This window comes from Vigna angularis, chromosome 1, assembly GCF_016808095.1.
Source record: "Vigna angularis cultivar LongXiaoDou No.4 chromosome 1, ASM1680809v1, whole genome shotgun sequence".
NCBI classification, from domain to species: domain Eukaryota; kingdom Viridiplantae; phylum Streptophyta; class Magnoliopsida; order Fabales; family Fabaceae; genus Vigna; species Vigna angularis.
In genome coordinates, this window is record NC_068970.1 from 2,209,698 (window position 1) to 2,229,260 (window position 19,563).

The following is a 19,563-nucleotide window of genomic DNA, read 5'->3' on the forward strand; positions in this document are numbered from 1 at the left end:
TAAATAAGAATTATTTACATTGCAACTACTGTAATAATTATTTACATTGACAATAAAATTGTAAAAAATACTTTAATCATTATAAAATAATAACATAAATGAGCAAGTAACAAGTATTTTCCCTAGTAATATAGTTACAACAATACATAACCATTAATAATGAAATTTGGTTTTTAAAGTATTTTGTTTTCCTAATAATTTCATACCTTTTCTACTCTTTGACACTTTTCTTCCATCAACCAGTTTCTTAGTTTTTATGATAAACAATGAAATTAGCATAATGAACAATTTTGTTCCATAAAGATGTATCTTTAAAATTCTGGAAGATGTCTGAATATAATACCAATTAGAGCAATTTAAGATCATCTAAAATTTTATCCTATCACAGTTAAATATATAAGATAAAAGTATTCTAATAATGATAACAGATAAATTAATCAGAACTCTTATCCTCTCAGAAATAGTATAAAAAAGAAAGATGTATATATATATATATATATATATATATATATATATATATATATAACTTAAATAATTTTTAACATTTCATATCTTCATATGTCCATTTATGTATAAATTGTTCATTAATGTTTGATTTTTACCTTTCTGACTTGAATTCACTGTAATTCGAACCAGAATATCTTAAACACTCATTCTAAATTTTCTATTATCTGATCATAACCCTAAATTAGGACAAAATATAATGATTAATAAAAAAATAAATTATTTTTACATATACTTTATTTTTTTATGTTTTGATAATTATTTTTCATGATAATAATTACATCAAAATTTTAATATTTATTAATTTTTGTTATAAAAAAGAGAAAACTCTACTAGTATATTATTATTTATAAAAATAAGAAGGATGGTATTGTTTCTAAATAAACTATTTTTTTCCATGAACCAAACACAATAAGATAGAAACAAAAGTTGGGCGAGATATAAGGGAATAAATAAATAATAATAAAAAAATATAGCATATAAAATTGCAAAAATTAAGAGACCAAACACAAAACCGTAGTCTTTCATTCCGTGCTGGGCACATCAAACAATTCAAGAGGGAGAAAGTTTTGGATTCCGTTTGAAGTCTGCGTCAATACTCAATTCATTCATTCCACTTACTTCTGTCGTCGCTCATAGTTTCCCCGATCTCCACCGTCTCATCAATTCTTCCCTTGTTCTTGGGTCAAACCCAATATTAATTTTTAATTCAAGTAATAATTCACATCAACGATTCTTGTCCCATCGCATGATCACACTTTCTTTCATCTGTTTCCGCTTCTGGGTTCTCCTCTTCCTTTCTTGGGTCGAGTATTTTGAAAAAAAAAATTGATTTTTTTTTATCAATTGATGTATATTGTTGGTTGAAGTGATGCTGGACTTCAGGGAAAGTTCCACTGTAAAGGGGTCACTATTCGGGTTTTGGAGTTTGGGTTTTTGGGGTTAATTTTGCGGTGGTCAAGATGCAACGCAATAGTACTGCTGAGTTGGAGGAAGGAGAGGCTTTCTATTGTTATGAGGATGAGGATGATGACAACATTGACCTTGATTCTCTCTCTTACATTGTAAGGGTTTTTACTTGAAATCTTAACCCATTTCAATGTTTTCTGGTTTGGTTTCTCTTCTACTTTGTTCATGCGCGCAAATGGAACAAACAAGTGAAATTATCTGGTACCACTGAGCATGAATTTTCAATTTGTCAATGTGTTTCATTCCTTGTGACATACAGGAAATCGAACACATATTGACTTTTTTTCTTTAATGATTAAAGAAAACCATGTTTTGTTTTATAAAAAGAATCTGGTCTATAATCGAAGAGTACCAAAACGTAATAAAATGTACCAAAAACTGACAAACATATGGATCAATTATGTTTGTCCACGGATACTGTAGATGCTTTTCAGTGTGTTTGTTTCTTCATTTTAAAACCCAATTGAACGCCAATCCACGTTGAAGTACATTGGAAAAGAGGTAATGAGCAAACAAACACACTTTCTTGCAGCTGGATCTGCAATCTGCCACACACAATACCATCAATAATTACATCCTGCATCAATTGTACTTCTGCGTAATAGTGGTGATATACAAGTTTATCTTTTTTGTTTGTTTTTTCAGATTGTTTGTGGTATGCAAATGTGCAGTTATATTTTGACCGTGGGATAAGAATCTTACCTACCAATTAAATAATAAAAATCATTATAATTGTTGAATTTTGCTGCTGTGCTTCATGGTGTCTGTCATGATGCTGCTTCATTCCTCGTGATACATTTAGCCAATGCAATTTTTGCTTTTATCAGTCATATTGATTAAATTTCATCTTTAACATAACAGGACTAATAACTTGCTTACTGTTTTTTTTAGGATGAGAGGATTCAGCATGTTCTGGGTGATTTCCAAAAGGAATTTGAAGGAGGTATTTTTCCCGAGCGTTTGGGTAAGTTCAACAATAGAAATAATGGCATGTAACCAGAAATGAAATATCTGTCTATGCACTCACACGAGTAACTTTGTCGGATGATATGAACAACTTTTTTAGGTGCAAAATTTGGTGATTATGGCTCCTTTTTACCCACCTATGAACGCTCGCCTCGGTTGCGATCAGGTCCAAAGGCTCCAGAAAAACCCAATAGTTCACAAAAAATTCCCAGCAACATCCACACCACGGTATATAAAATTTGTTATTTGTTTTTCCCTTTTTCAACCAATGGATAGGAAAATGATGTGTTAGCTTGGGAGAAATACGGTTTACTTGAGCATCGTTGGTTATGTTGTTATACAGGCTGCAATTTATAACTCAAGAGCACCTCCAAATACGACTCCTTCCACGAGGCTTGGAACTGCTTCCCCTATTGTTCTTCCATCTCGAGATACAGGAGTGCCTTCAGAGAAGAACACAGGAATTTCCTCGAATAGAGTAACAGGGAAATGTAGTTTGAAAGAGGACTTTGCAAATAAGGCAGAAAAGTTGACCAACCAAAGAACGCCACAAATCAAAGTAAAATCAGATAGCTTAGCAAAAAAGAATGCTGCAATTTACAGTGGACTTGGGCTTGATGACTCTCCATCCTCTTCGGCAGAAAACAGCCAAAAGGAAAGTGAAGATTCGCCACACGTATCTCAAGAGATGCCTGAAGAATCTTGCACAAGCATTGTTCAGGTAGATGACTTGTTTTATTTCTATGAAACAATTATTCTGATAGCTTAAGCTGTCATGTCATAAGTGATTATCATATAAAAGCTTCAGTATAAGTTGTTTCTGTAATCAGAAGAGAGCAAACGGGGTAAATTGTTTTCATATAAGTTGTAAGCCTTTTCACAGTAGCTTATTGAGATAAGCTGAAAGCAACTGATAAACATATCATAACTATTTTGAGAAGTTTTTCCAAGCAGTGACACAAGTTCTTATGGCATAAGACAAGTTAAAATGAACTGGAAACAAACTCTTCCAAGTTCACCCTTTATATCTAACACAATCATTGGTCTACTTTTTCTTGCGTGATGACACTTAACTTTTACCAAAAAGGAATCAAGGCAACAAGGATTGAACTCTGGACTACATGGTCAAGAAGCTCTGCTATCATGTTATAAACAGACTACCCTAAAAGCTTAATCTGTTTGGCGAAAGTAGATGAACTGTTTTATGCATAACAATATTTTTTGAATTTTTTTATGTTTGATGTTACAGATTATGACTTCTTTCACTGTCCCTGGAGGTGTGCTAATATCACCTCTACATGACAGTCTACTCAACTTGATTAGAAAGGGAAAAGGCCTTGGAGACAGTAGACCCATGTCTTCTCTTAATGGTCATCAGGAGCATTATTCCATGTCTACTGATGAATCAGATTCCTTGGTTGGGGATTCACATTTGTTGAAGAAAAGGAAACTGACAGTGGTAGACCAAAGTGAAAAGCATCATATGAATGGTAACTGTTATGAGAACGACATGACATTTCATACGAAGAAAAGATTAGCAAATAGAACTCCAGATCGTAAGGACTTTCTGTCTAATGGTCTGAGATGCACACCACTGTCAAGTTCAATTTGTGATGCTGGTGAAACAGCAGAAGTCGCTGGTAAGGCTATTGAAGTATCCAAGGAGGTCAATAAAAATGGTGTGGAATGTAGAATGGGTTCCATAGAAGTAGTGAAGGAGGTTTCATTGGAGTCAATATCTGATCAGGATTTTGACAAGGTTGTGAAACGAAATACAGGAAGTAGCTTTGGGAAAAAAGTGTTAAAGCATAAAATGGAAATGTCTCAGGATAACAATTCTGCTGATCCTAAGAATAGTAGAAAGTGTAACACTTCTGCTATTTCGAAAAGGGTTAACTCTAATGAAATGAAACGTAAGGTGGATCAAGATACTCAAAAGTTTGAGACTAATCAGACCAAGGTAAAATCTGCAAGCAAGAACAACTTAAAAGGCGAACAGGGACCTGGAAAAGTTGTGGCCGATGCCAAAAAAGGTGTCACTGGTTCTAGTAATAAAGCAATGGTAAATGATAGAAAGAGTACTGGCATTGGTGTTATTTCTTCTAAAAATGAAATGCATAAAATGAAACTGATGGATAATAAGGTGAGAGATTGTGACAGAGGTTTACTGAAAAGAAAAAAATTACAATTGAAGCTTGATGGAATAGATCCAACTGATGGGCCTCCCCTTAATAAGGATACAGTAAATGCTGACCTTTACCATGTTAAAAAGAGTGCAAATGAGGTTAAAGTAAAGGAAAAACCAAGTGGCAATAAAGTTGTTTATCAGTTGTCTGCTGTGCCATGCGTAAAAGATGCTCCAGGCACATTTCCTGTTGCTGAAAATAAACCCACTTCTGAGATGGTTCTGTCGGCAGCAGCAGCACCTCAACTTATTGAAGAAGATTGGGTTTGCTGTGACAGTTGCCAGAAATGGCGGCTTCTACCTATGGGTTTAAAGCCAGAGCAGCTTCCAGAGAAATGGTTGTGTAGCATGCTATATTGGCTGTAAGTTGATTACTCTCATCTTGGGTTCATTTAGGAGCATATTTTACTTGTTAAAAACCCAGTTTGTGAATTATAACCAAAATTGTGCAGTATGTAGAAAGATATAATAATTATGACATATTTTCTCCTTTCTCCAACTTTGCATACATTTTATCTTTGCTGTATGTATTATTAGATTCTCATTGTTCTTCTGAAATTCTTGTTAGGCCTGGAATGAATCGGTGTAACATCAGCGAGGAGGAGACAACAAAATCACTTTATGCTTTATATCAAATGCCGATTTCTGAGGGTCAAAATAACATGCAAAGCCATGTCACTGGACCCGAAATTGGAGTGAAGTCTGTTGATACTCTACAACTTTGCCATGTTGACAAAAAGTCCAGTTCTGATGTAATGCTTGACCGGGGAAACAAGAAACATGGTATTAATGAAAAGGCAAAGCCAGGACTCAACATTGACAGGCATCAGTTGTCAAATACAGTAAAGAATGGTCAACAGTCAAATGTTAAAAATAGAAGCTTGAATGACATGAATCAGCGGTCTGCAGACTCAAACCGTATGAAGAAATCTAATTCTCAAAATTTGAACAGGTTGAACAATTTGATAGAAGATAAAAAAGCGCTTAAGGCAAAAGAATATCAAATTAATGGAGGTATCTCATTGACTTTGGGGTTGATATATTTTGTTGCTGCTTCATATTTGTTTTATGGTGCAAATAACTGTATATAAAAGTTTTCTAAAAGAATATGTCAATGTGGTTGTCAAATGTGTGCAGGTGACAAACAGGTTAGATTGAAGCGTAAGATGGAGGATAATCAACATGGATCTGGAACTCATAAGAAATCTAAGATTGAAGTTGTTGGCAATGCTGATAAACATCTGAAACACGGTATGGACTATAAAAAGATGGGTCTAAACTCAAGAAATGACTTACCAACAAAGGCTAGTGGGGAAAATACGACGAAATATGATGATTATTGTTCGTCTGATGATAACAAGTTTGTAGTTCCGGTAAAGAAGGGAGATCGGGCACAGTTTTCATCTGATGATGGTTCGTTGGATGCTACAAATAGTAGGCAAAGTGGTTCGGTCAAAGAAAGAAAAATGAGTGACTGGCGGGATAATGAGAAACATAACAAAACATTGTATATGGAAGGTGACATGCATCGTGTTAAAAACATCAATGTAAATAAGAAACAGAAGAAGTATACAGTTTTGAATACAGAGGCAAAACCAGTAATTGAAAGTGATGACGAATTTATTAAAGAAAGTGAGATGAAGCGTGCTTTCTTGCCAGACAGCAGGGACAAAATGTCTACTGGGACAGAGGTGAAAAGTGATATCAATATGGCCCACCAGCCTAGAAAGCACAAAAAAAATGTTGCTTCTTACCAAGCTTTGGATTGTTTTGATACATCGGGTGGGGATTTAGGCTCTGGAAAATTTTCATTGGCAGCAACTTCAAGTTCTTCTAAGGTTTCTGGGTCTCACGAAGCTAGAACTAAGCTTGAAAAGGCCATAGGCTCACCAGTAGAATCTGTTACCTCATCACCTTTGAGGACTTCCAACATCGAGAAATGTACTTTTGCTGCAGGGTTGGACACATCAGAAAAAGATGATGCTAGAAAAGGTGGTTTATCAATAAAAAAATTAGATAGTAGGGAGAAAAAGTTATCAGTAAAAAAGGAGAGAGTTTCAAATGACATACATCTTGCACGTGTTAATTGTGGCAGTGGTTCACATCATGAAGAGAAAATGAACAAGAGTAATAAGGAAAATGCACTTTCTTGGCAGAAATCTGGTAGGCTCACATCATTACGGGTGAAGCAAAAGGTTAGAACTTCTGGTTCTGAGGTGAGTAGGGATAAGATGAAGGTTTCAGTATCAGCTAATGATTTTTCCAAAAATGGTGTGAGTTATGACTCAGCAGTTCATCCTAATAATCACACTTCTGGTACTGAGACAAGTCATGATGTTAAGAACGTCTTTCTGAAGTCTAAACACAATATTGACAACCTTAGCAAGCAAAATCCTTCAAGGGATTGGTCAGATGAAACTGGAAAACAAACTGAGCCAAAACAAAATGATTTTGGGAATCCAATTTTGAAAAGGGAAACTTTACATTTGGGTTCTAGAACTGCACCCAAATCGCAAAAAGGAGATATGTCTATTGGGCATCCGGTCCATGCATCTGGCAACGGTGATGTTCCTAGGCTTGTGAGAAATGCAGTTGATGTTAGTTGCAAGGCTGGAGTTGATCACAGTTCAGGAAGTTTAGTACCTGACAGACAGCTCAGTGGGTCAAGTCCCGTGACAACAAATTCTAGCCAAACTGCCTCTGGCATTCTGGAAGAAGCCACAAACCTAAAGGATTCTGCAGATCATTATAAGGTTATTTCAACATTAAAAGATTTTACCTCACACCTGTTTGATATAGCATCTTTCTCTTTCTAACCAATTGTTTTATTCTGACTGTAGAACTCTGGTTTTGAGTTTGAAAGTAACGAGACTTATTTTAAAGCTGCCTTAAAGTTTCTGCACGGAGCATCACTTATAGAAAAATCCCACCGTGAAAATAGCAAGCAGGGAGAGATGAATCAAATGCAAATTTATGCTGCTACAGCTAAACTTTTTGAGTAAGCAAAATTTGAATCAGTAAATATGTTATTTCTGCGATCTCTGATTTATTATGCTTTTGGTGAAAGCACATTTTGAGGGGAAAAAGGATTCGAGAATGTTCAATAAATTTGAAATTTCTAACCTTCCTTTGGAGACTCCGTTTATGTATGGTAGAAACAAAATATAATAAAAAGAATAATTAAACTATTTGTACTAAGATTTTTTTTTTTGAAGTTCTTGTCCTTAGTTCTGTACCAATCTCTCTCCTTTTCCTTTCTAGGGTTCCTACTTTTATTTTGGGGGTTAAAAAAAATACTCATCATGTGCTAAAATTATTAGCATAGAGTTTTGCTATCATATTACCCTATAATTTTTGTATCCTTTGTTTTTTTTTTTTTTATCTATTTGTATTATCTTTAATTATTAAATTCCATAAAATGTATACCAGATCCTGTGCCCATAAATATGAAAGACGCCAAGAAATGGCCGCAGCTTCCTTGGCCTATAAATGCATGGAGGTGGTATACATGAGATTGGTTTACAATAAACATTCTACCATAAACAGGGATCGTGATGAGTTAAAATCAATTCTACAAATGGTTTCTCAAGGTAATTGAATGCAGTTGACTTTAGATATAAGTATGTATGTCTTTAGGCTTGTTGAGCATTGCTGTATGTTGGTGATGTTCACTGTTTTTTTACTCCATTTTTAGGTGAATCTCCTTCGTCTTCTGCATCAGATATTGATAATTTAAATAACGTGGGGGCAGTGGATAGGACTACTTTGACAAGGGGTTCTAGTACTCTTGCTGCTAACAATCAAGTCATATCTGCTCAGAATCGCCCAAATATTATCAGGCTTCTTGATTTTGTAAGTTTTACTTTATTGATAAACCTTATGTTTCATTTGGAAAATCTATCTGGGTGTTTTGATCCTGAAGTACGGTGGAGTTAATTTCGGGGATTTAGTTGTTTAATGATTTAACGTAATAGTAGGAAATTTGTCTGTATTAGACTACCAGATAAAATGTTTGAGAAAAATCTATATGGATGGAAGCTGATTTTTCTATGTTAAATAGGAAGATTGAATTTTTTGTTTTCTCCTTAAAACCATTTTTTGTTGCATGCAAGATCTAGGCTCACACCTATAATTCTTGAAAACACATTAGTGATTTTTATATAAAAATCATATGGTAATGCAACTGTCAAATTGGCTATTGTGACAGTGCACATTTTAATGCAACACATGTTATAGTTCTTGTTAGAGGTATAATGTTTAACTTGTATTGAAATTTCATTCAATTGCCATAATAATTTATTTAATGAAAAGTCACAATGAGTAAAAGTTAGCTTGTGATTTTGCAGACTCAAGACATAAATTTTGCAATGGAGGCTTCCAGAAAATGCAAGAGCAGTTTCATGGCTGCTAATTTGAACATGGATGAAGCACGGAATAGGGATTGCATAACTTCGATTAGGAAGGTTATTGATTTCAGCTTCCAAGATGTAGATGAGCTTGTACATCTGGTGATGATAGCAACAAAAGCAATAACTCGAGCTGGTCTTGGTGGTGTTAGAGATTAACTTGATACTGTATATAATACTTTTTTGGGTTTCTCTGAGAGAAGGTGCCCTGAAAGGAAGTGGCTTAAGGATATCTACATACGAAAGCTGGCACCTGGAAACCTGCTAAATATGTTACCCTTGTGTACATGTGTACAAATGAGATTATTAGCAAATTTTGGAATCTATTTTTAATAGTTCAAGTTCTTATTGTGAATAGGATCAGAATTTTCTCACCCTTAAATTTTATGGGTTAGATAGAACGTAGTGACTCCTTCTTATTAAGTGACTAAGGATGGATATCATGTAATTGTTCAGTGCTACATTCTTTGCTCCACTGATTTGGAGCCACAGGAAAAAACAAATAAAACCGTGAAATGTTAGCCAACCAGTTTTTTGAGGGCTTTTGATACTTACATAGTCATAGCAAATATTAACAAATCCATTTTCTGTTATCATATCGTAGCTTGAATGGTTAGAAATCCTTGCAGAAATGTTGTTATTGTGTGTCTCATTGGTACAAATCCTTCTATCGGACTCTACCAGCTTTTTGGATTAAAGTATTCAGCTATTCCTGTCATATTGTTAAACCTTTTCTTTGCTTTATGTTTGTCATCTGACTTCCTACATTGGTTTAGGTGATATACTGTTTAATTATTTGGATCTGGCAAACTAGACAAGATGGGATAATCATCAGTAGTTTAAGTTGACTTTTATATTCTGTCTTGGTCATGCAAGTACAAGTACCTTGTGAGGAATATTAGTTGGTAATGTTGTTCTATACTTTGACCAAAGTTCTCAAGTTTTTTTTATATTTACTTTCTGTCAGAATATTTTTTGTCACTTTCCTTTTGTATTTAAAAAATTGTTAAGGTTATGACTAAATGATAATATATAACTCATTTTCTAAGACCTCTGACGGATTGCCAGATGATACATAAAAGTTTGTGATTATAGAATCATGCAAAGACTCTGGCCCACCATTTGATCTTTTCCAAACCAACAATATATGTTTTGGGTTATGATGTTTGGCCCTCCTTTTGATACCTTTTTCATAGGTTTAAACCCTTGAATTGCACATAATAAGTGCATGTACAATGAAAAGGGTAGATATGGATGTAGAACACAAGTTTGTAAGCTTTTTATCAATGGAAGTTTGGTAAAGCTTTGACAGGGTATGTACAATGTAATTTGTGTTTGTACACACTTCAGGTATGTTTTCTGTTCATCTAAATATACCAAATTTGGGTTTAAGTCTCTAAATTTTGAGTTTTAATTTGTTTTCCATATTTTTTTATTTGTAAAAGTGAACACTTTTCTCTCCATCATGTTTCATTAGACCCATTTAATGTTGACTTTGTTATTTGATGGTTTGCTTATTTATTTTAAAAAAGAAAGAAATCAAAACTCAAATTTTGTATAGAATAAAACATTGTTTTATCCATTGAAAACACACGAAGCAAATTTTATATTTCAATTAGATCAATGTTATGTAATATCCGTGATTGCCATGAATATCTTAGCATTAGATTTATATTGATTTATTTAATTTCAACACATAATTAACTAAAGTATGTTTTAAAAATAGTGGTGTTGTAACATCTCAAAAATACAGTATAAAACCATATACGAGAATCATCACATTTTAATAATATTACAGACCAGTTTTACACAGAACGAGATACGATTATGGTCGAACGACCTTATACAATAACAAGGGATTTAAAAACGTACGCTAGCTACTGCTAGACCGAACGTTTACCAAAATATACTAATGTCGCCCGGTCTTTACAAAAGGTAAAGCCAACACCAGACCGAACGCTCTCAAAGTTCGGCCTTCACTTCTGTTGCGTCTTCCAATACTTCTTCCAGCAGCTCTTCTCCTTCTGCTCACATCCACACGGATGATCATTGCAACAGAACAACGACAGGACGCACAACACAGACAAAATGATAAATAGGGTAAGCTTATGTAATTTAATTTATTCCATAACAACATACAACAATCATAATTAAATCAATAACACCCAATTCATCATTCATTCATCATGGCATGCAAAGAACGACCACTTAACTCTGATTGTCCGGACTGTATGAATCTTGTGTAGCTACGACGTTTGTGCACCCGAGTGATGTAGTAACTGAGATATCCTCAACAGCTGCCACCCGAGGTTGATCCGTTCCGTCCAAGTTAACCTTATGGACTAGGACCTCCTGCCATTCCCACACATGACTTACTCCTCTCTACATGAGAACGAGTAAGCATGGAATATTAGGATGAACGCTCGCTAAGCTTTGATCACATTCATACTTTACCAATCAATAACCACTTTCTGAGATATTCCTCCCTGGAATACTCGTTCATAATCAAACTATTTCATTCACATCACATTTCAAATTTCCTTACACATCATTAATACATTCAACTGGAATACGATCACATTCTCTCATCATAGTGTAAGTACGACTGAAATAACATTTCTTAGAAATTAACATAACTGAGCGCTATTTATCCACTTCCATCAACAGACCCCTAAGAGTTCAAACGGACGCCACGAAGCCTAGGCCGAGTACTAAGACTCTAGGTCGAGCACCTTTTTAAAGACCAACACTGTTTGACACCAAATACTAATACTGATGAGGAACTATGAAGTAACGAACGCTATTGAGTTTGAATGAAGACTCTTATTATAAGAACGGTAATAATGTATATTACAGAAAACTAGACCCAGCGCTTGGTTTAAGACCGAGCCCTGTAGAACCGAACGCTATAAAACGAGCACTGATACAAGACCAAGTGCTTATCAGAAACGAGCGCTACTGAGACTGAACACTTAGTCCAAGATCGATCACTGATAAACTTACATAAAACGAAAGAATATAAATCTATACAATTGAGCCACCACTTATTCTGAAGGAAAAAGAACAATAATGTCTACGACCTTAAGTAGTATATAACACATTTAACTAAACTGTTTAAAAAGTCTAAAGAAGAACTTAACATGAACGGACTCTCAACGAAAACTGAACGATGAATACAAACTCTCGGTCACAGTTTACCTATTCTTATATCATATTACAGAAAGACTCTTAAACAATATCCCTAACGCATTATAATTCAAGTAAGACCATGCACTCCTAAGAAAGACCGAACGCTCGACCATACTATCACCTTTGCTCAGAATACTATGGTTCGAAAATTAAACTCTATTCCAACTCAGTTCACAGCGTATATCATACGTCCATCCACACGTCCAAACCAGCAGTACAATCATATTTCATACTCATCAAATAATCAAACTTATCATGCAAGCATACAAACATTCAACACAACAAGCTAAATTAAATTATATAAGCTTCCCTTACATCGACACGTAACCGAACGCTCAACTATGCAGAATTAGAGCTCCCTACTACCAAAGACTTAAAGCCCGACGACCACGTTTTAGGAATACTGAACCACATAAAAACCAGAAACACTCAGAATTATACTATCTACTCAGGCAACCAGAAATAGAGGGTTGCATGCAAGACTTAAACGAACGCACTAGAGAGAAAGAGACTCACCGGCTCAGAATCATAAACCGATCGGTTTAAATGGAAGCTCTTGATGCCGGGAGTGTTCTAGCAGTGCCTGAGAGGTGATCGGAAGAAGAAATGGTGAGGTTTTCTTATAGGGAAGAAGGAGATTTTAGAGAGAAGGAGGAGAAAAGAGTTTCAGTGTTTTGGAGAAGAAGAAAGGCATGCAGAGAAGTGGCAAATTATTTGAAATTGAGCCTTAAATACTGTCGTCACCCAAAACGAACGGTCACTCTCCTGCAGCCACCTGTTTTCCACTAACTGAGACGCTCACTCTCCTTTTAGCACATGGATCCCACTACTTGAGGTTTTTGGATGTGTTTTAATAGGTCTGACAGGTGTGGTTAATATTTTGTCACTGAATCATGTTGGACCAATGTTTGAACTAGTGTGTCACTGATTGAATAGTATGGTTACATCTCTATTATAAAAATTTGAAAATTTAGTATACCTTCCCATATAAAAAAACACAAAAAAGTGAAAAATAAAATAACATGACAAATTAATATAATTTCTCTGTTTTTTTTTAATGTTGTAATAGACACATTAATGTTGTTATTTGTAATAGACACATTATTATAATTTATTAATTATCATTATTATGACATATTTGTACATTTATTTGGAATGTTAAGAATATATACAATAATATTTTAATTTTAGCATTATAAAATTAAATTTATTAATAAAATTTATATTAATTAATTATTATTTACTCAATGTAGTTCAATTGCAATTCAGTTATGACTAATAAATTTTAAACATATTAATGTAAATAAGTTTTGATAAAGAAAATAAAATGTTGGTTCACGTGTTTGGTATATTGGGTCACTCCCGGAAAAGCCATCCGTTTTTGGCAAAATAGTTAATGAATTTTAAAACCATAAATAAAAGTGATATCTTGATACGAAACTAACTTCTAATAAGATATAAATAACTTCTAATAAGATATTTGTCATGTTTGGAGTTTTATTCTATAAGAAAGCGCGTGATGAAGGGATGATTATATACATATTATACCAATGATGGTTATGTTAGTCAAGAGTGGAAGGGGAGGCTTTATGCTTTGTTATTGTGTAATGATTCACTGTGCAAGGATATTAAAAAAATGCGGATTTGTAGGGTGAGATTGTGTTCATTTAGTGGTACTTGGAGATTAAATAATGTATCTATTTCATAACGTTATATTTCTGAAGATTTGAGGGTGATCAGAATTGTTTTACAAAAATACCTTTATTTTAATATCATGATCTATGTGACCAAGATGCATTATATTGGAATTGGTTTTAGGTTATATTGAATAGATTCCAACATTGTGTGAAGGAAGCGGAATCAGTTCTAGGAAGTGTTGGAATTGATTCTATAGTTTTACATATGTTGAGGGAATTGATTTCCTTGAACAAGAAACCAATTTCATGCATGTTATATGTTATGAGGTTTACTTTTTAATCTGTTAATTTTTTTTAATAATATTACATCAATTAAATCTTTTATAAATTTTATTCTCAAATCCATTTTACTATCACCTTTGGATAAGAAACAACAACTAAATCATCTAAAAGAAACAACACAAACTTAACCTTCAGTATTCAAATTTTTCTACTCTCTCCTTTGAATCAATCTCTACAAAAGAACACACCCTTAATATGTGAAGAAAATAAGAATGGTAAAAAAATGCTTTAAATGAAAGGGTTAAGTATAAATAATTTGAGTGTAACTTTTTATTTTTGATGTATTGTAATGGAGTGAATAGGAGTTTCATTTATAATCATGACATAAAAATCCAGTATTCAAGTAGTAACAAAAATGCATAGGTTAAGTGGTAAGTAAACTAGATGAAGACCAATGAGGTTAAGCTGACCCTAAAAATGGATTTACAATGAATGGAACAACATTTAATTGTTATTGTTCATTGTTAAAAGTAGTAGTGAGTGATGAAAGTATGTTTTCTCATACAAACCTAAATTTGATCTTATGAATAATTTGAGTGTTGTTTTTAACTTGTGCGTTTGTGTTTAGTAACATTTATTTTATTAACTTGAGCATTTGTATCACAAGAAATTATCAATTAGACCAGCTTGAGGAAATCCACAAGTAAGGGGAATTGTCAAAAAATGTTCAACCTGTTATTCATAAGTGAGTCTGCACGAAGAAGAACTTTTATAGTTATATAAGTCTTTCAAAAAAACATTCACCTACCTTTGTGTGATGTTAGGACATTTGAAAGATTCTTTTATTGTGATATGTATTTTGGATCACATGTAATTTGTAAGATTTTGAATTATGGTTATAATATAAAGTAATTTATATATTAATTTGGATGGCACAAATTATGAAAATTAATTTCCAACTAGCCAATTTCTTTGAAGAATTAAAGTAATTTAGAAATACATTAATTTATGATTAATATCTTAGAATTTGATATGATTGGGTGATACAATAATTTTCTCATTCTTTTTAATCTTACCCTTAAGCTCTTATATTTGAAAATACATGCTAATACACACTACAACATATTATCAATATTTTTTCTTGGCACTTTTCATAGTTCAGTTAGAGCATAAACAAATGTAATAATCATGGATGAAGAAACAATAAAGATGTTAAACATTATTCTCTTTTCAAATAGTAATGCATGTGCAATAATGACAAGATATAGTGGAAGCTACATTAACAAAATCACAAGATTTTAGAAAAAAAAAAAAACAGAAACACTTTGCATACTCAAAATTACTAAAATTTTGATTAGATACTCACTAAATCTCATTTATACCCTATATTATTAGTATTAACATTTACTATTATTGATACTATTACCATATCAATACTTATAATTATTATTGTTAGAGTATTGCTTAGTGAATCAATTTTCTCAATTCAATCTAATTAATTAGATTGAGTTTCATTTCTAATTCGGTGAAACTTGACCCATCTCAAATTAATTCACTCTTGTACAGGTTACGCATTTAGTTTAGTATAAATGACTCAATACCAATCCAAGAACCACTTCTATATTTGTATTGTAGAAAAATTGCCTTGTTTTTTTTTCATGTCTTAAATTCTATTTGGAGAAACTTATTATAACTTAACTTATTGATTTATTCAAAGTTTTGAAATAATTTCTGTAAAGATTGTATTATTTTTTAATTAGATTTATACTTGAAATTACAATTTTTAACAAAAAAATAAATTCAAAATCTTAACCCAGTAAATAATGAATCTTGTTGCAGTATCATGCATTTAAATTAAAATAAACATGCAATCAGTGTGTAGAATACAATCTGCATATAACAAATCAATCTGCCAGAAATAGAATATTCAAACTACGCAATGTCCAATTGAAAATTCCTTCATGATATAGAACTACCAACTTCATGTTTGCGTTTCAATATTACCATCAAAGTCACTCTACCTTACAATAACTCAATTTTTTACCATTCAGTACAATAAAATTGATGCCTTTCAAGTTTCATTCGACTGTTAGAAAATATGTTCATGGGATTTTCTAACTAGTGGATCTGCAGAATAGTCTATGCTAGTTATTAAATCTCTTTCCTGTTCTTCTTCACGTGCTGATAACATAATTTTCAAATGAATAAGGAGCAAGAATCAGCCATGGTATACCAATAGATATATGTGCGAAACTCAGTGATGAACCCAAATTGACGACAATGATTGTCCGTTGGTGGATTGTGTGAGTGATGAAGTATGGAGTTGCTGTTCTGAGAAATACTAAACTGATAAGACAAATCATTACCAAAAATTTCCACAAGTGCATTATCTATTTTTGAAGTGATGAAACCTGTTCACACCTCTAACAATAAAGTCTCTCTGTAGAATATCGCTAATCAGCTTCAATGCCTCATGACAACCCCTGAACAGTCTCAAGTTTTTCATTATTCTGATTGTGACACCTTTAGGTGGGTGCGTTTATTAGTCCAAAGGCCAAGGCAAGTTCTTCACTATGTAAGCTCACAATTTCCTATTTGGCTTCCTCTTCCACATCAACAAACACCAACACTTTAGTTCCTCCTACGTATCCCCTTTCATTCTCTCTTCCAATTCCCTTAGCAGACTCGGAATCTCTGTTTCTTTCAGTACATTTAGACATGTCTCCAGCACGGCACAACTAAGTGGGTTCTTTTACCTCAATCCAACTACTGCCAGGTTCCTTGTAGACTCCAGTATGCTTCATTTCAGATCGTAGATTATGAGCATTTTCCCAATCCCCTGCCAGTGCATATGCGTTGACCAATGTAACATATGCACCATCCACTTCTGGGTTGGACTCTAGTATCCTATTACTGGCCTCAAGGGCAATGTCTACCCTGCCATAAAGCCTACTAGCTGAAAGAATGGTCCCCCACAACATGGCACGTGCATCACCTTCAACTTGAACTGATTTTGCTAACTCGTATGCTTCTTCAATTCGTCCTACTCGGCCTAACATATCTGCAACGCAAGTGTAATGCTTTGCATCAGGAATCACCCCATATTTTCCATTCATTGAGTTAAGTAACTCAAGTCCTTTATCTACAAGCCCTGAATGACTGCAAGCGTGCAAAACCCCAACAAAGGTGACATCGTTAGGTTTTATACTTCTAACAACCATTTCTTGGAACAGTTGAAGAGATAATGTACCAAGTCCATACTTTGCAGCACCCACAATCATTGAAGTATAGGGAATCACAGAAGGAATTGAGATTCTCCTAAAGACTTTGGCTGAATAATTCACACAACCACATTTGGCATACATGTCCACAAGTGCACTGGCAATCACATCACTAGCATCCTGTCCAAGCCGGATGACCACACCATGAGTGATTTTGCCATCACTCAGGCTTCCCAGACTCGCACAGGTGTTGATTGCACTGCTGAGCATGAAATGATTGGGTCTGTCCAAACCAGAATGATTGAATTCTTTAAACAGTTGTAGAGCAGTATGCCCTTGTGCATTCTGAGAATATGTGGTGATCATGGAAGTCCAAGAAACCACATTCCTTGTACACATGGAATCAAAAATCAGGCGAGCCTCAACAACATGGTTGCACTTGCCATACATATCAACGAGGGAAGAACATGCAACAAGGTTGGACTGAAGGCCCGAAACCTCAACAAGAGCATGAAGTCTTCTACCAATCTCAAGATTGACGAGGATAGAACATGCATTGATGAGAGTGGCAAATGTAAATTCATTGGGCAGGACGACGGTTCCTTGCATTTGACGGAAGAGACAAAGTGCCATGTTCGCTTGATCCAAGCCAACATAACCAGCCATAAGCGAAGTCCAGGACACAACATTACGCTGAGGCATTTCGTCGAACAGTTTTTGTGCATTGTCGATTCTAAAGAGTCTAAGGTAGCAATTAATGAGATGGTTGGCAGCAAAAGTGTCATTCGAGAAACCGAATTTGACAATGTTAGAGTGGGTTGATGTTGCAGAGGCTAAATCCTTGCAAGTTTGGAGCTTTGCAACGAAATGAGCTTTGATATTGGTGTGGAAATGGAGCGATGGTAGTTTATGTTGTTGTGGAAGAGAAGAAGAAAAAGAGGTGCTGAGAGAATTTATCAAATTGGGTCTCAATGCCCGCTTCATCTTCCCTTAGTTCATTCAGCAGATAGACTAAGAATAAGAAAATTATAAGTGGAAGAGGACCTTCTCGACATTTCAATGATAAAGAAAATTATTAACTACTTCCAATGATAATTCAATATTCGATGTCAAAGTTTATTTTAACTATTATTAAAATAAATTGCAGTGAAGAAAACACCCATAATTAATTAATAACTAAAAATATATGACATTGAATAATTCATATTTATTAGGTAATGAAAAGAGAAAACTTCAAAACTCATTTTAAAATTTTTAACTTTAAACTTTAAATCATAGTATCTATTTCCAATAAAATAAATTTTTCTTAATTCTTGCTTCATATGTAAGACTAAATTGAACTAGGTTTTTAGAAAAATTATCAACATTTTAACATATATAAGAGTCTTGCACAAATAAATTTTCCCCCCAAATTAGTTATTTTAGTGTATATATATATATATATATATATATATATATATATATATATATATATATATATATATATATATATATATATATATATATATATATATATATATATATAGTAAATAAATAAATTAAAAGCCATACAAATTATACAAATTAAAGAGTAATACAATATTGACAATTAATGAATAATTAAAAAATAATAACATGTGAAATGAAAATATAGTAGGTCTTAGGATAAGAATACTATTATAAGTGTTATGTGTGAAGTGTACTGACAACAGAGTGGAGATGAGATTATTTTGATTCTAGTAAAGATTTAACTCAGAAAAATATTTAGTTGAGAGACAAATGAGATTTTTATTCATTTATATTGTCATATTCTTTGAGTAAGTAATGACAAGTACAAGGATTCATTCTACTTAATAAAGTCAAATGTATAATTGTATATAAATGTGTCACGTGTTATGATGACTTTGTATGTGATACACTTTAAACATTTGATGTTTTTGAGTATTATGTGCAAATTAAAAAAAAAAAGAGTTGTTCTTATTATTGTTTAGTATTGTGTTATGATTTGTACAGTATTATAATAATATATTGTATGTAAGAAAAAAAAAATACTCTAAGTGAGAAACTGCTAAAGATTGAATAGTGAGTAATGATTGTTTGCGTATAAAATTTTTGTATTGTATAAATCATTCCGTTAATAATAATTAATTATATTTCTAAAATCCAACTTAAATTTTTTTATAAAGAACTGTAAATATATCTTATATACTTAAGTTTATTTGTGT

General features: G+C 33.3%; 2 protein-coding genes across 2 annotated transcripts; one reads left to right on the top strand and one right to left on the bottom strand.

The window, feature by feature from the left end:
- The first annotated feature begins 1,012 nt into the window (after positions 1-1,012).
- LOC108321054 (cysteine-tryptophan domain-containing zinc finger protein 3) lies at positions 1,013-9,556 on the top strand. The gene is made up of 11 exons (XM_017552701.2): positions 1,013-1,568; positions 2,365-2,437; positions 2,540-2,667; positions 2,783-3,160; positions 3,689-4,986; positions 5,193-5,638; positions 5,762-7,377; positions 7,465-7,622; positions 8,054-8,214; positions 8,319-8,476; positions 8,971-9,556. The coding sequence occupies exons 1-11, from the start codon at positions 1,467-1,469 to the stop codon at positions 9,187-9,189; spliced, it is 4,737 nt and encodes a 1,578-aa protein (XP_017408190.1). The 5' UTR covers positions 1,013-1,466; the 3' UTR covers positions 9,190-9,556.
- Positions 9,557-16,109: 6,553 nt separating this feature from the next.
- Positions 16,110-18,382, bottom strand: LOC108337968 (pentatricopeptide repeat-containing protein At4g15720). The gene is given in 2 exon segments (XM_052871718.1): positions 16,110-16,674; positions 16,676-18,382. Coding segments are annotated over 2 exon segments (1,842 nt in total). The 5' UTR covers positions 18,344-18,382; the 3' UTR covers positions 16,110-16,500.
- Positions 18,383-19,563: the final 1,181 nt, after the last annotated feature.

What these genes read in the sequence shown, in the direction of transcription:
- LOC108321054 (XM_017552701.2), top strand. Translation starts at nt 1,467, where the DNA reads ATGCAACGCAATAGTACTGCTGAGTTGGAGGAAGGAGAGGCTTTCTAT. An exon ending in GCTACAGCTAAACTTTTTGA is followed by an intron (nt 7,623 to 8,053) that starts GTAAGCAAAATT and finishes AATGTATACCAG; the next exon opens with ATCCTGTGCCCATAAATATG. An exon ending in TTATCAGGCTTCTTGATTTT is followed by an intron (nt 8,477 to 8,970) that starts GTAAGTTTTACT and finishes GTGATTTTGCAG; the next exon opens with ACTCAAGACATAAATTTTGC.